Source organism: Rhinatrema bivittatum, chromosome 3 (assembly GCF_901001135.1).
Source record: "Rhinatrema bivittatum chromosome 3, aRhiBiv1.1, whole genome shotgun sequence".
Taxonomy (NCBI): Eukaryota; Metazoa; Chordata; class Amphibia; order Gymnophiona; family Rhinatrematidae; genus Rhinatrema; species Rhinatrema bivittatum.
Genome location: NC_042617.1, coordinates 281,689,728 through 281,706,757, shown reverse-complemented (window position 1 = coordinate 281,706,757; position 17,030 = coordinate 281,689,728). Strand labels below are relative to the sequence as shown.

Below are 17,030 nucleotides of genomic sequence, written 5' to 3'. Positions count from 1 at the left end.
TGTTGCGCATTCGGCCACTGACCGAGTACCCTGTTGCAATTGGAGCAATTCTGAGACAGCAGTGGGTTTGCGGACAGGCTCATCAAAAATCTGCCGGAAAGCGGTCAGAAACTGATTCAAGTTTCCAAACACAGGGTCTGTTCTCTCCCATAGATGAGAGGCCCAGATCAAGGGCTTTCTGTCGAGCAGGGACATAATGTAGCTGGTTTTGACCAGGTCACTAGGAAACTGCGCAGGCAGCAAGGAAAAATGGACCTGGCACTGGCTAAGGAATTCCTGACACAACTTCGCGACTCCAGCATATCGAGAGGGTGCCGGGAGTTGCGTGGGAATTACTTGCTCCAGATCGTCTACGGAGGCCTGGACGGCGCCTTGCTGAGTAGGGCAGACTCCTTGAGCCAAGGGCGGGGACGGCAGCATAGGGTTCATGGGCCCTAACGCCTCAAGGGGTTGGGTCAGGTCCTCCATAGCAGAGACCAGGGCATCCAGTGTCTGTTGCTGATCCTTCAGGCGCTGGGCCATTCCGGGAATGGCCTGGCAGGTTGATACCTCCACCGGGTCCATGGACTTGGCAATCTGTTATGCTCAGGCTTGTGGACCCTTGACCCGACGGGAGGATGGAATACCTTAAGAGGAAGATCCGTAGGTTCTCCCATCGGGTGGCGAGGCAGGAACAGAAGACATGACCAGCTGACCCTCTGCACTGGAGGCAGAGGCGACAGTAGAGACAGATGAAGAGTCGTGACGTCAGGAAGGAAGTGTGTCTTTGCCACTGGAAGTCCGTGGGCCCCCCGGGAAGAGCCCATAGGGACTCGGACCGCTGGGACTTAGGTGGACCTTTGGGAGGTCGAGCGTTCAGTGCAAGGGCTGGCTGGAGCTTCACCCCTGGAAGCCCGCGGTCCCCCCGGGAGGAGCCCGTAGGGATCCGGGCCGCTGGGACTTAGGTGGGCCCTTGGAGACGATGGTCAAGAAGAAGTCCAAGGTCAAGTGCCAGAGGGTCGTCGCTCACCAGTCCGAGGTCACACATCGAGGGATCACCACTTGCCAGTCTGAAGTCACACACCAGAGAATCACAGCTTGCCAGTTTGAAGTCAAAATCAGGAATCACTGCTAGCCGATCCAAAGTCAGGAGCCAGGAACACCAAGACGAGACAGGAACAAATATTCAAGACACAAGAACTCACTGAAGCAAGCAGACCTGACCAACCACGGAAGTTTCCAAGTCAAGGAATGGTCAGAGAAAGTCTCCTTTTATACTTCCTCTGGCCCAATGGATTGGAATCAGCTGTAGACAATTAAAGGGACTAAGATGGTGGCAGCCATCTTGAATCTCGGGCCGTGGAGGAAAACTGCTAGCTGCCATGAGAGAGGAGCAGGAATGACTCCTGACCCGGTGGCTAGCCTGGAGGCCCATGCTGATGAGCGGGGGCACCAGGCACATGAGGTAGGGCAATCTGCCCTGACGCTGTCGCCACGGAGCTCAGGTAGGGGGGTGCAGAACACAACAGTGTGAACCTAGCTATAATGCTATAGTACTTAGGTATTTATACCTTTATATGAGGCCCACCTAGTTACTCGAGGTGAGATTTAGGTAGTAGTGTAGGGGTTAGGGGCCACTTTGACATTCAGAGTGAGACGTACGAACAGAACCGTACATTCTTAGTAAGATTTGATGTTCTTCGGAGTGAGGAAACTCCCACAAAGATGAGATTTGTACAATGTTCTCTCAACCTAGCTTGATGGACTCTCAAACTGAATTCCGGCATTAAAACTGTGTGATATGGCTTTGCAAAATGTGAAGCCAGCCCACTTGGACAGGAATCCTGCCCTGAACTCCTCCCCCTTTTCAAATTAGCATCGCACCATGTGTTATGGTGCTTTTCGCATGCGTTAAGGTGTTTTTCTTATGTGAAAATGCCTTAACGCATGTGAAAAGGTCATAACGCGGCTTGGAAAATAACCCCCTTAGTTAAGTTTGCACAAGAAAAAAATGTCCTTCAGTGTGATCTGACTGCAAATAGGTGACTAGTGCATGATAATGGTGTATCAGTGCCAGGCAAAATCTTGGACTTTTCTAGGCATGGAAAATATATCAGATATTCAAAAAGAGGTTAAAGACATGGCTCTTTAGAGAAGCCTTTCCACAAAGAGAGCGAGAAAGAAAAAAACGCTGAAAGCTGTACACATAAAATCTTCATACAGCACTAGCACATTATATGTATGTACGTCATGGTCTGTCTATTGCACCTTTTAAATTAAATGTATAATTTAACAGTCTTTATCTTAGTCACAGGTCAGATTAATCATCACTAAACTCTTAGCCATTACTATGAAACGATGTTACCGAGATCATCAGGCACCTCCATTACTAATAATAGGAACAGTTGCATATACAATTTACTATATGTGCCTATATGTGAACCGTTGTGACGGTATTCTACTAAACGACGGTATAGAAAAGATTTTAAATAAAAATAAATAAATAAATTTGCTCAGATTTGATATCATAGCATCTACAATCTCAGTTTCTGGGGGCCTGCGCAACCCCCTGACTTTTATTTTGCCCCTTTCTATTATATCATTCCTCCTCTCCATCTCCAACAAACAAAAATAAAATTCTAGAGCCGGTTGTGTAATATTCAGTTTTGATATAGCCAATACAAACAAAATAATTAAGGCCAACACTAAAAGGGCGAGATTTTAGCCAGGATGCAGGCCCATTCTTTTCTGGCTCCCCCACTTCTCCCTCCTTCTAGTGCTGCTTTAGATGGTCAAATTCAGGTATCCTTCAAAATTTTCTCTGGGTTAATAGCTCAAAATAGGTATCAACTCTGGTGCCCACTGAAAGAACACAACTTGTCAGGCCACTAAGAGGAACCACTGTTCTATTTTCTGTCTCTTATTGCTCTTCCAGATAGCAAAAACATTGATGACATGGCCGTAGTGGCCAAATCCAAGCTGACCCTGGTGACGGACTGCATGGAGCATGCACTGACTGCAGTGCACCCCCGCACCCGCTACTCTGCTGGCTGGTATGCCAAACTCTTCTACATTCCTCTCTCCTACCTGCCAACAGTGCTGGCAGACTACCTGCTTTCCATATCTGTGTAACCTGCATGACACAAAAATGCACCACTGAGACCAAGAACCGCTGGAAACCTTGTCTAATCAGAAGGCATGATTGGAAGACAGGCAGATTTTCAACCATGACCTTATCACCTGCCTCACCAGAACTAACGAAAATTGGCAAGCAGAATTGGAGAAATCCTCCAATCCATCAACCAACTTTCTACTACAATCTACAAAAGCCCTGCTGTTCTGCGAATTATATCTTACAGGAAATCTCTGCTGTTATAACCAACCTCCAGTTACAATGTTCCATTTTTTAGTTGTTGTTTTAGCAATTATGTTCAGGACACAGGTCTCTTAGAAGCCCAATTTTATCTCGAGTATGATAATTAATGATAGCTCGAGCATGACAATTCATGAACAGATTATGATAAAATTACCAATAAATTAAATATATGGAACAGGTACAGAATTCTATCATCCCTTGCTATGCCTTAATTTTCTAGGGATTTTAATACTGGCCAAGGTACTTAATACATAAGTCTTCCATTTATCAGACAGAGCACAGACACTGGCAGTGTAAGCTTCCCTCACACACACACACACACTGCCCCACCACAGAACAGAACAGGTACAGCATGGGCAGCAGCAGTGCAAGATTCCCTCACACATACACTGGCCCACCACAGAACAGCTACAGCACAGGCGGCAGCAGTGCAAGCTTCCCTCACACACACACACTGCCCGACCACAGAACAGGTACAGCACAGGCAGCAGCAGTGCAAGCTTCCCTCACACACACACACACTGCCCCATCACAGAACAGGTACAGCACAAGCAGCAGCAGTGCAAGCTTCCCTCATATACACACACTGCCCCATCACAGAACAGGTACAGCACAAGCAGCAGCAGTGCAAGCTTCCCTCACACACACACTGCCCCACCACAGAACAGGTACAGCACAGGCAGCAGCACTGCAAGCTTCCCTCACGCACACCTACAATGCCCCAGCACAGAACAGGTACAGCACAGACAGCAGCAGTGCAAGCTTCCCTCACATACACACACTGCCCCACCTCAGAACAGGTACAGCACAGACGGCAGCAGTGCAAGCTTCCCTCACACACACACTGCCCCACCTCAGAACAGGTACAGCACAGACGGCAGCAGTGCAAGCTTCCCTCACACACACACTGCCCCAGCACAGAACAGGTACAGCACAGGCAGCAGCAGTGCAAGCTTCCCTCACACACACACACACTGCCCCAGCACAGAACAGGTACAGCACAGACAGCAGCAGTGCAAGCTTCCCTCACACACACACTGCCCCAGCACAGAAAAGGTACAGCACAGGCAGCAGCAGTGCAAGCTTCCCTCACACACACACACACACACACACACACACTGTCCCACCACAGAACAGGTACAGCACAGACAGCAGCAGTGCAAGCTTCCCTCACACACACACTGCCCCAGCACAGAAAAGGTACAGCACAGGCAGCAGCAGTGCAAGCTTCCCTCACACACTTCCTGCCCCACCACAGAACAGGTACAACAGCCAATGTCTTGGAATTTTTCAATAAATTGCACTGCTAACAATTCAAATACTATCAAGCCCAGGAGAAGTGCTTGGGTGCGCATTGGGAGAGCGGGCGCTCAATACAGAGTGCCCACTCTCCCGCTTTTTTTTTTTTACTGTATCGGCCTGTATATTTGTTCCAGTAGGAACACAATATTAAACACCCTGGAGAGCATTTCAGAACAGGTAGCAATCTCTTGTACGCTGTGCCAAAACTTGCTTTGACCCTAAAATTCTCTTTTTAGGTTTAATCTGTTGCATATTCCTGTTATTTCTTGTTGTTAACGTCTCTCCTTAAATTCTGATACTACCTGAACATTAAAAAAAAATTTAAAGACAGTCTTGGACTGAACTAGAATTACCCAGCTGATCTTGGGGTCTAACAGCAGATAAAATCTTTCGCATCCAGCTCACTGCTTTAGTCAAGGAGTTGCTATGGGCTTTTCTTGCCCTTCTTGACCTACAAGTATTGGTCACTCAGCAACCAAGATCTAGACAATTATTTATTTTTAGACTAACTTAATACACTCATGACTTGCTTTACAGAGCTGTGCTGATTAGCAGAGTGAGCTACTGTCAGTGTTGTCTGAATACACAAATGAGTTGCACGCTCTAGTACAAGGAAGGTGTTCTTTTCAAAGCTGTAAACAGTGGTAATTTTCTTTAAAAAAAAAAAAAAAGATACCATGGGGTTGCAGCTAGCAGCAGCCTCCACCTTTTTTGAAGCAAGTTAAAAAAAAAGTTCCAGGTGGGAAAAATGGAGTGATCTGGCCAAAAATCACCACTAGCTGTGAAGACACGGGTGCTAAAACTGAGGGAAAGAAACTACAGCAACACAAGGACTATGGCCTGGATTCACCATTCTAATGCAGAATGGTGAATCCAGCGAAAACAGGGGGGCAGGGGCGAAGGGGGGGTGGGCCTGCGAAAGCCCGCAGCCTTCGCACCACTGCGGTACGCCGGCTGCTGGCTTTCGCCCCGAATAGCAACACCATAAAAGGTGTAGTTATTCAGCGCGCTACTGCCGAAGATAACATGGTTAACATTATCACTGGCAGCGAAAACACCGCCGACTCCTCCTTCCCCCGCCCCGACTCCTCCCCTCCCCTTAATTTGCATGCTGTCGTACGTGAAAAGGGCCTTTTCGCGTGCGATAGAGGCTTTAGAAAATGACCCCCTATGTTTGGTAATCGGTGAAGCAACTAATGGCCCAAGAAAGTCCCTTTCTGTCTGTTTTAAATAGTTTTGGCTGTCGTGTTAGTCTACTTGAATGTTTAACAAATAGAAACGATTTTAAAGCATTTGATCATTTTCATTTGAAATGTCTTACTTGACTTGATCTGGAAAAAACCTTCCCTCACAGGCAGACCCGAATTCCCAATACTCACACTAGGTCTGTGAGGGCTGGGGCAACAGCAATTCCTTAGGGGCAGCAAAACCACCAATCCGTCCCTATTATAGCAGCACTGTCACTTTGTGATGTGTTACGTTGGGAATGTGAAGGTTTTTGCTGGTCTTCAACTTCTAAGCGGTTTCACTGATGTAGCATCTATATTTTCTGAATTGCCTAATATATATTACATTAATAGTGGAACATACTTTTTTCCCGTAGGATTCTGTGATATGTACTGATAGGGTCTGCAGCATGGTATCTGGCACAGTAGGTATCTTTAGCAACTTGTTAAACTTTAAGTTAAATACTGATTTTTTTTCCCCAGGCCAGACCGCTCCGTCAATGACTTCAGGATGCTAAAATGGAACAAAAACGAACCAAGAACATAAGACATTTTGAAATGTATATGATCAAATAGTTTGAAACAGACAGAAAGGGATTTAATAGAGACATTGGTTTCCTTACCTGTTACCAAAGTCCTCAATGTAGCTGTAAATTCTGCAGTTTGAGTCAGGTTTTACTTCTGCAAACACACACACACTCACACAAAACCCTCTCAAACCCTTCCTTTTACTTTACAGCTCTCTGTGGCTTTGAAGTTAAACACCACCCTTGAAACGCAACCTGCAATTTAACTGTATGGTTGGGCAACATCTTTCTTAACTCATTCTACACTGACATGATAAATGAAGCATAGGTCTGAAAATTTAATCAATAATGTACAAATTTGGTCTAATAAAAAGGTATTATGTGCACCTACTTTATTGACCTTTTATTTCTTTAATTTTCTTGTGCACTAACAATGGAAACCAATGCAATGAGAGTAAAGCTAAGGCTGACTCGGCCAATCCCCCGTGAGCAGGAACCATCTGGTAAATACCAGCTCCAGCCAGGGGCGGTTCTATAATGAGGCAGGTTGAGGCGGCTGCTTCAAGCAGCAGAATTTTGAAGCGGCAAAAAATGCCCCTCTCAGAATGCTTCTGTGGCGCCCGCCTCACCCTGCCTGCCCCTGCCACAGGGTTGCCAACTGTCCGGAATTCCTGCTGAAAAACCGGAAATTGTCCGGATTTTCAAGTCCTGCGCTGCCTTCAGACTGCAGCATACATGTGAGCAGGGGCGGGTCAATCGGATAATCGCCCGGGGCACCAGCCGATAGGGTAGGGATGTGCATTCGTTTTTCATGAATTCAATAATGTCAATGATATTGTCTAATTCGTTATTGTTCGGCAGCCCCAGAAAACGAAGTGTATTTTGCCGAAATTTCAGCAAAATTTGTATTTCGATTTAGTGTGCACCAATGGAGTTACTGCGCACTTCATATCTTTTAGTGCACATTATTTCATAAGTGCATTATATGCAGTAATGTCCTTTAGTGTGCGCTGCTTCAGCCATTACCGCGCACTAATGGGACTTAATGTGCAGTATGTCTCGGAACTTATACTGCACACTAACTCTGTGATAGTGCCCACTACATATATGTCAGTGTGCACTAATATCTGTTAGTACGTAGTAAGATAAAATACTAAATTGACACTTTTTAGTCAATTTAGGAATGAATATGTATTCCTATTGGTTGTCTTCTTTTTTATTTATTCATGTTACCAAGGTTCCTGCTGAGTGGTGATTTTTTTACAGAGTGTGTTTTATATGGGGGGATGGGGAATGGATGGGGGATAGCTTGACAAAAGTTCTAGTCCTACTGTGAATCTGTGATTGTCAGTCAGTCACGTGACTAGAACTTGTTGTTTATTCTTGTGTTAACCAGGCACTGGCAGATGAAAATGCTAGTGCATGTTTTGTAATTTGCCAATCCTTGTGCATTTTATGCCATACTACAGTTAGCTACCCATTTATGAACATATATTCATTAAAACGTATGTTGACTCTTATTACTGTTAAACCATTTGTATCATGTGAAATCCACTTTTTAAACCTAAGTTACGTTCTACCATTGTTAATCTGCAAACTAACCCTTGACTTCACTTTACTACAACGTGCATACCACGTTTCTAGGACTGTTAACTAAATGTAAGCTTGTAACCATTGTTTAAACCATTTATATCATGTGAAATCCAGCTTTTTTTAATACCATATGTTTAAGTTATACTGTTGTTATATCTGTAAACTTCCCCCATGCCATCATTTTTACTACAATGTGCGTAACACGTTTTGTAGGATTGGTTAACCTAAATGGAAGCTTGTAAACCATTGTGATTGGCAAAACCGAATGACGGTATATAAAACTCTATAAATAAATAAATTAAATAAATATGCATTATGCCACCACTTTTAATTTTCCAATCCTGTTTCAATTTTTAGAGAGGTTAAGTGTATTTTTAATTGGCCAATTATAGGTTTATTTTCCCTCCTACTTTTTACTCACTAGCTATATAAGGGGTTCTCTGCTTGTGTGTTGCTTTTGTTTTGTGGGGTTTGAGGGAGAAAACATCAGCTCTTTATTCAATCCATTCTTTGAAGTTCTACTTGATTTATTCTATCAATCTAATTGATTTATTATTGATTATATCAATCAATCAGTAATTAGCTGCAGCTGTTGATTGATACAGTCTTTCTTGTTAAGGGTAGCTCATAGGTAGCTGGCCTAGCTAGCTTAGCTAGCTGCTACTACTACTAGTCTAGCTAGGCTACTACTAGTCTAGTGGTTAGTAGCCAGTGAGCTACTCATACTTACTTAGCATTTAGCACTGAGCAGCATTATCCTAGCCTAGGCACCAGCAGCAGTGCTTGTAAGGCAGATGCTTTCTGTGCAGTGCAGCAGTAGTGTTTATTATATCAATCTACTAGATTTATTATAGCTAGCTAGGCTACTAGCCAGTGAGCCACTACTAGTATATCAATCAGATTACTAGTGTCATTATATCCTATATCTGTCCTGTGGTCTGGGGCTATATATCTAAAAATACCAAACAGTGCAGCAGTAGTGTAGTAGACTGATTTATTATATCAATCTACTAGATTTATAGCTTAGCTAGCTATACGAGCCAGTGAGCCACTAGTATATCAATTAAAGTTTTTAAAAATACTAAATTAGTGTCTCACTGCTGTGCTCCCAGCTTATGTGTCAGTGCTGGACTTGCATTTGCAGCTTTGACTGTGCCTGGCTGGCAAGTCATTCATCAAATCAGATCACGCAATACCGCAATATATAATACACTATATCAAATTATCAATCATCAGTGTCACTCACTTACTATATCCTATCTTTTGTCCTGTGGTCTGGGGCTAGCCTATTATACGGGCCGATGCAATAAAGTGCACTCAGGCTGAGCACACTGTTAGCCTTGGTTGGACGTGCATTTTCCACATGCTATTTTTTACCCTTTAATACAGTAAGGGTTAAATATCACGTGGAAAATGCATGGCCAAACCCCCCAGAAACTAATAGTGCACGCAACATGCAAATGCATGTTGATGGGCTATTAGGTATTCCCCGCGCGATACAGAAAGTAAAATGTGCAGCCAAGCTGCACATTTACTTTCAGAAATTAATATCATAGCGATATTAAGTTGGAGGCCCCAAAAATAAAAAAATGTTAAAATCTGCCCGCGGCCCGTGGGTTAGAAGACGGACGCTCAATTTTGCCGACGTCCATTTTCCAAACCCATAGCTGGCAGTGGGTTCCAGAAACGACACCGGTAAAATTGAGCGTCTGCTGTCAAACCCGCTGACAGCCGGGCCACCTTCTGTCAAAAAGGAGGTGCTAGGGATGCGCTAGTGTCCCTAGTGCCTCCTTTTACCATGGGCCCTCATTTGCATATTGTTTCTTCATGACTCGTGCACCCAGGAGAGTGACCTGGGCGTGCGTCGAGAGAGTGGGCACTCACCAGCTCTCCCATGGGTTTTTCTGTATCGGCCCGACTGCTATTAGCTCAGTAAAGTTTTAAAAATATCAACTATTTAATAACTTGTTATATCAATCTACTAGATTTATTATAGCTAACTAGGCTATTAGCCTAGTGTCACTGGCTAGTGGCTATTAGCCAGTGAGCCACTACTAGTATATCAATCAGCTTACTAGTGTCACTGTATCATATATCCCATATATCTGTCCTGTGATCTGGGGCTATATATCTAAAAATACCAAACAATGCAGCAGTAGTATAGTAGATTTATTATATCAGTCTACTAGATTTATAGCTTAGCTAGCTATACTAGCTAGTGAGCCACTAGTAGATCAATTAAAGTTTTAAAAATACCAAACTAGTGTCTCACTGCTATGCCTGCCAGCTTAGTTGTCGGTGCTGGACTTGCATTTACAGCTTTGACTGTGCCTGGCTGGCAGTCATTCATTAATCAGATCACGCAATACCATAGTATATCAAATTATCAATCATCAGTGTCACTCACTCACTATATCCTTTGACCACAGGATCATCATGCCACTCCCCTCTGGAAGAAAACGTGGTACTATTAGTACTACTAGTATTGGCTGGCAAATATTTGGTGGCAAAAGCACTGGTGCTAGTACTAGTGCTACCAGAAAGAGCAGGCTGCCAGTCCCTAGAAAAAAACTGCAATTTTTTGAGAAGAAAGAGAATGAGGATGTAGAAAGCGCAAGGTACTTGCAGGGAAGGAAGGAGCTAAATCAGAACAATGGAGGAAAAGGTCAGATTCTTAGATGAAAGAACAGTGCTAGAGAAAATCTTGCATGATGATCAGGTATTGATGAGGAGGAGGATGTTGATGATCAGGGTTCTTGGCTAGTAAAAATTCTGAGGAGGAGGAGGAGAATACCACCAATGACAATGTCAGTGAGATTACAAAACCAATGACAATGACTAGTCAGATTGCAAAAACAACCACTGCCAGTGCCAGTATTGAAGGATACCCCTACACCATTTGAACATCAGCACATGACTAAAACTACTACTACTACTACTACTATTTCTAGTGCTACTAGTGTGAAAATGACAACAAGTGTCCAGCCTAGAGTAAGGGGATAGTAGAGAGGACATCTATGATTTGGAATCATTATCATGTTGTGGCTGATCAGAGATTTGGACAATGTATCCATTGTGAAAAGATGGTGAGCTGTGGAAAAATTATTGGACATCTTACTAACAGCAACATGAAATATCACCTGGAAAAAGAACATAGAGCACTGTTAGCGTGCAGAAGAGCTGGTCCCACCATTGTGCTAGCCCAGGCTTCAAGTAAAACAACAGGGAAGCCACAGAAGGAAAGTAGGAGTACAGATTATGTGCATCTGCAGCAGCAGAGGTCTCCTCCTCCTTTTCCCTGGCAGCAGCAGCAAGCTACCATTGAGCAGATGGGGTGGTGTCCTTCTGCAATTTCACAGAGTAGGAAGCAGGCAATATCCAAAGTGGATACACGACATATTGCTGTAATGAATTGCTGTTGGATGATCAGTCACTGCAGATTGTAGAAAATGAGGGATTTAAGTGGGTGATCCATTATTTTTCCCCTTACTACAAACTTCCTTCAAGAACTACATTTAGCCGTCAGGTGCTACCTTCCCTATACACAAAATGTTGTGCTGAAATGCAGATTGTGATGGCAAGCGCAAAGGGGAGGAGCATCCATCTCACCACTGATATTTGGAGTAGTATGAATGCAATGCATGCATATTTGTCTCTAACAGCACATTGATGGCAGCTGGATGAGGCATTACCTGTAAGCAGTGGCAGCAGTAGCACCAGCAGCTCCAAAAAGGTTTCGCCAGGATACCGGTGGGCTTTACTGCATGCTCAAGTGCTAGACAAGAGCCATACTTCAGAAAATATCTTACAGGCAATTCAGGGGATGATGGAAGGATGGAATGGGCTACTTAGAAGCAGTGATATAGAATGTTTAAATTAATATTTCATTACTGAAAATGGTGCCAATATTGTTAAGGCTCTGGCTGATGGTGGATTAAAGGGCATCCGATGCTTTGCATATATCCTGCACCGGGTAGTGAGGGATGTTTTGTGGCTTAGTGCCAAGGAAGGTGATACTAGTCAAGTCCTGAAGCGGTTGATTGAAACGTGTCGCAAAATAGCTGGACATTTCAATCGCAGTGTGAAAAGTGGGAAGCAACTCAGAGAGAGGCAAATAGCAGTTGGGGCACCTTTGCACAACCATGTTCAGGATTTGCCTACCAGATGGAATTCCACTTATCTTATGTTGGAGAGGTTGTGTGAACAGCAGACACCTCTTAATGATTTGGCAATGGCATCTGAAATTGGATTGGAAAGTCCTCTTGGATGTCAGGACTGGACAAATATTGCACAGATGGTGCATGTCCTCAAGCCTTTTAAAGAATATACTGATGCAATGAGTTCAGCTACAGCCACATTAGGTGATGTCATCCTTGCAATATACTATCTACTGGAGCAGGTATTAGAGAAATTTCTGCATCGGCCAGAGTTCTCGAAGGAAGTGTTACTGCTTGTGAAATCCTTAAAAGAGCAAGTACAGAAAAGGTTGAAACCTCTCATGCAAAGGGATTGCTATATGTTAGCCACGATGTGTGACCCATGTGTGAAAGGCAGTTTTGCACTCAAGTGCAATGCTCTTACACACTGGAAAACAAAGTTGATTGCAATGGTTGAAAATATAATGTTAAAGAGGTCAGTTTTAAAGATGATGATGATGAATTTGGATCATCTTCTTCTCAGTCTCCTACTCCATCCTGCTCAACTGCTTCTACCAGCTGCTCCCCTGCCATGAGAGACTGATCTCATCCCAAGTTTCATGAATTGGGTATCATGTACCAGTCAAGAGCATCACTTGTTGACAGAACTATGAGTAGTACTGACCAGAGCAATACCTGCAAGAGAAGCTTTCAGAAATTCCGGTTAACAGTTTTCTGTCTGAGCCAAATCAGAGCATGGACTCAGATTCCTTGAGATATTGGGCATAGAAAGCTTCAATGTGGCTTGATCTTGCCATAGTAGCACAGCACTTTCTTTCATGCCCACCAACCAGTGTGCAAAGTGAAAGAGTATTTTCAATGACAGGGAACATTGTGAGTCCACACCGTGCACATTTGTCTCCAGACTAAGTAGAGCAATTGATTTTCATCAAAATGAACTTTCCACTGCTTGGGTATCCGGACATTCCCTGTGACTGGGAGGAGGAGTGAGCCTCTTGTCTAGGCCCGGGATGCAAGGTCGAGGGCTGGAAGAGAAGCTTCGCTCTGAGCAGCTGTACTCCCTGCACCGTCCGCTGGGGCACCCAGCAGTGTCACTACTACCACACTGCCGCTGCTGCCTTTTGTGGCCCCCCAGAAGCCAGTCCAGGAATCACAAGATATGAACACTCCATCCTGCTGTGTCCCCGACACCGCCCACTGGGGTGCACTACAGCCTGCCAGACATAACACACACACACACAGGCTTCTCACTCCCAGGCTCTCTCTCCCACAGACACAACACGCACACACAGGCTACTCACTTGTTGCATCCGTCGGTCTTCAATGACTTCGCCCCGCCTACCTCTCTCTATTTGCGGCTCCTCCCGCTCACCTTGGACTGATGGCCACCGCGGCATCTGTTTGCCGACCTCTCCGGCGTCTCCGGACTGGCTTTGTGCTCTCGCCATTCTCCTTTAAGATACCTCTAGGGCGCACTCGCGCACGCTGCCCTCATCTTTATTTCCACGTTGGCGTGAACCTCAGGGGCGTCCCCCTGTTCTGATGTCACGACTCCAGGGTATTTCTGCCTACTACATTTGCTAGCTCGTTGAGTTAGCAAAGGAATTCATACAGATGGGCTTTGCTCTCCGTTCCTAAGCTACTCTGCCATTCCAGCTCTAACTGGAACTCTTACTCCCCTTCGGGGTCACTAAAGGGGTACCCACTCCTCAGGGGCCTCTCTGCTTTTTTCAGGTGCTATCAGGAAACCGGTACTCGCTCCTCGAGGGCCCATGTTCCCTGTGTTACTGCCTGCAACCTCTACCCTTCTACTTGGAAGAACTAACTACAGTCACCATCAGTGAGTACAGAAAACATCTCTCTCTACAGTACTGCTTCGCTGGAATCTGGTACTCGCTCCTCGAGGGCCTGCCCTCTGCTCCGGTGCCAGACCTCTCGTCTAGTGGAATCTCTGCTACTGCTAGTGAGTACAACGCTACCAAGTCTCTCTGCTCTAAGGGATCAGGTACTCGCTCCTCGAGGGCCTGCTCTCCCTGTCTCGGACCTCTCCTATTCTACTTGGGACTCTGAATGCTAATTCTATTGTGTGCTCATAACTCTCAGTCTCTTTCCACTACAGCTCTGCTTACAGAGGATCCGCTGTTCCAACGTTCTGTGAGAGACGCGCCCATCCGGGCTCTACAACCACTACTCACTACTGTCACCTCTGGTGGCTCCATATACTGTTTAATAAAAGATTCAAATCTGTGTTTGTCTGTCCGGAGTTTAGCCTGACACTGTGGTCCCTCACGGGACTGCCCCCATGGGAGTGGTCAGCTGCCACAGTGTCCAAGGATCCACCCCAAACACCATTAATCATAACATCACTCCCAGGCTCTCTCTCCCAGAGACACAACATGCACACACAGGCTTCACACTCACTCCCAGGCTTCTGCCTCCTTTCCCCCAGCATCCACCTCTGAGGCATGAGTCTCAGACTCATTTACAAACCAAAATAATTGTGTGAATGAAGTATGAAAGAATGTCAAGCCAATGCAATAAAGTGCACTTACAGTGCGCAGAGAGGTTGCTGGCTGCTAGTGGCTAGCTATGCCTGTTATATCCCACCACTGTAAAGATACATTGATTAAAATAAAAATATACACACCCTGGAGTGTGTGTACTGTTAATGTGTATGCAGAAACACTTCGATACCAAAAGTTGCCATGGGTCCTAGGAGCCCATTTAAAGCAGAGAATGTATTAATGCTTGTAATACTGTGATTCTGCCAGTCCCAGTATTGTTGTTCATTGCAATACTAATAGTAAAGTACTAACTAACTACTAAGTACTAGGACTAAGAAAGCAGAATCATGCAAAACAAACAAAAGACCTTCAGAAATAATAATAAAAAAAAGAAAAACTGAGCGCCCAGCAGTTGTACATTTCTGAAGGGTTTTTTTTTTCATGATTCTGCTTTCTTACTCCTACTTTAGTATCACAAGCATTACATTTGCCGCTTCAAATGGCTGCCTTGGTCATGCAGCAATTTTTGGCATTGAAGTGTATACCCATCGCACTAGCCTGAGTGCAGTGCAGTGCATAATATCGCATTGGCCAGGTTGAAAGATGTGTGAATGGTCAGTAGCCATGGTTGAAGCCTTGATGTTGACGCTACTGCTCACAAGTAAGTATACAACTTGTGCTAATTCAACCAGACTGAATGTTTTATGAAAGTGTATGACTGAGTGCCATACTAGACTAGTAAAAAAACACTGAAATATGTTGGATTATAATACATACATGTCTGCTCTCTGTAATTTAGTACCATACTATTTAATTTAGTAATAATTATTATTACTAAGTTAAATAACTTTTTTTAATAGTATAGTAAGTCATAAATACAGAAAGACATCTATGAATATAATCAAACACACTGGACAGTTTTGTCACATTAGAAGAATTCTCAATCCACTAATATTTCTAAAATTACAAAAATAAACACATTTTTTCTGAATAAACAAACATTTTATTCAAACATATTTTTAACAATTAAAAAAAATATATATATATATTCTATAAATTAAAAAAAAAATGAGTGGAGACTTCCTTCCCGGTCAAGGCTGAAAGTGATGCGAATTTTATCCTTTTGCAGGGTCATATGGAGAGGAGGGTAGCGATCCGGGAGGATCCTGCTCTGGAGCAGAGGGCACTGGCATCTCCTCGTCACAAGATGCCATTGCCCTCTGCTCCTGAGAGGCCTCCTCCAGGGCTGATAACCTCCTCTCCACATTCATGAAATTCGCATCACATTCAGCCCTGAACTGCCGTACTTCCTCCAGGATCTCCTCCAGCTTGGCAAACTGTGCAGGGCATGCACAGCTAGGAGGAGATCCTGGAGGACGTACAGCAGAACCAGTGCTGGTGCTAGGCCAGGCTGCTGTTGTTGCTGCTGCTGCCGCCGCCGCTTCTTCTTCTTGCCCTGTAAAGAAATGTAAAAAAAAAATTTAACATGAGACATAGAACAATACATATATGGCAAATAAATAAGCAAATATTGGACGCACGCGAGCAACTTTATAAAATCTACCCCTTAGCTTACTAACCTAGAGGGTTTTAGGAAAATGAGAAGTCCATAACAGGGGAGAGGGCGAGAGGGGGAGAGCGGAGGGATATCAATCTAGATAGACTAGAAATAGTACATAATTTGAAGGAGAAATAAAGGAGTCTTTCTTAAGCTGGACAGAATATGATGGTACACTACAAATCTCTTCTTCTTTCTCCTTTAATTCCTTAGTTTACTCTCCTAGTCACTCAGTGTCATTATAATATATACAAATACACATACATCTATCCCAGCCATTTTAACTGACTGATCTCAAAAAATGATTTTGTTTTTCAGCCTCAGATATACTCCTGGCCCAGATATATTACCTGGCCCACTAGCAGCTTCTGTTGCCTCCGTCCTCCTCTGGTGGCAACTCCTGCTAGGCCCAGGAAGCCCCGCCTCGTCCCTGCCGGTAGGTGGTATTTCTGTACAAGACAAGACAGATCAAAATTCAGAAAACAACAGTTAAAATTTTAAAAACAGGAATGAGAGCAGACACAAGCATTCATTCACTGTTATAATAAGCAAACATAATTAAACACAAACTCCATTACAATTAAATTCCATTACAATTAAAATTTAGTACAGCAGCAGCAACACACTTATTGAATGAATAATATTTGTGTACTAGTGTAGTATTCTGAAAACAACCTACCAGGCAAGGGACGGGAGAGAGTTCTGCGGATCTCCTCGAGCCGCCTACCCTCGTGAAGTCATAGGTGACAACCTGAGAATTAGAGGGATAAAAGAATAACATTGATTAATAATTACAAACAACATGCCC

General features: G+C 44.2%; 1 protein-coding gene across 3 annotated transcripts in view; it reads left to right on the top strand.

Annotated features, from left to right (window-relative positions):
• The window catches only part of LOC115087523 (retinol dehydrogenase 7-like), a 37,702-nt gene extending 29,585 nt beyond the window's left edge, over positions 1 to 8,117 (top strand). For 2 of the 3 annotated variants that reach the window (XM_029594851.1, XM_029594852.1), the window contains exon 5: positions 2,915 to 3,536. In XM_029594851.1, the coding sequence (XP_029450711.1) occupies positions 2,915 to 3,111 (197 nt within the window). In that variant the 3' untranslated portion in view covers positions 3,112 to 3,536. Of the gene's footprint in view, positions 1 to 2,914; positions 3,537 to 6,366 lie in introns of those variants that run through there. The other variant, XM_029594853.1, reaches the window with a different exon arrangement.
• Positions 8,118 to 17,030: the final 8,913 nt, after the last annotated feature.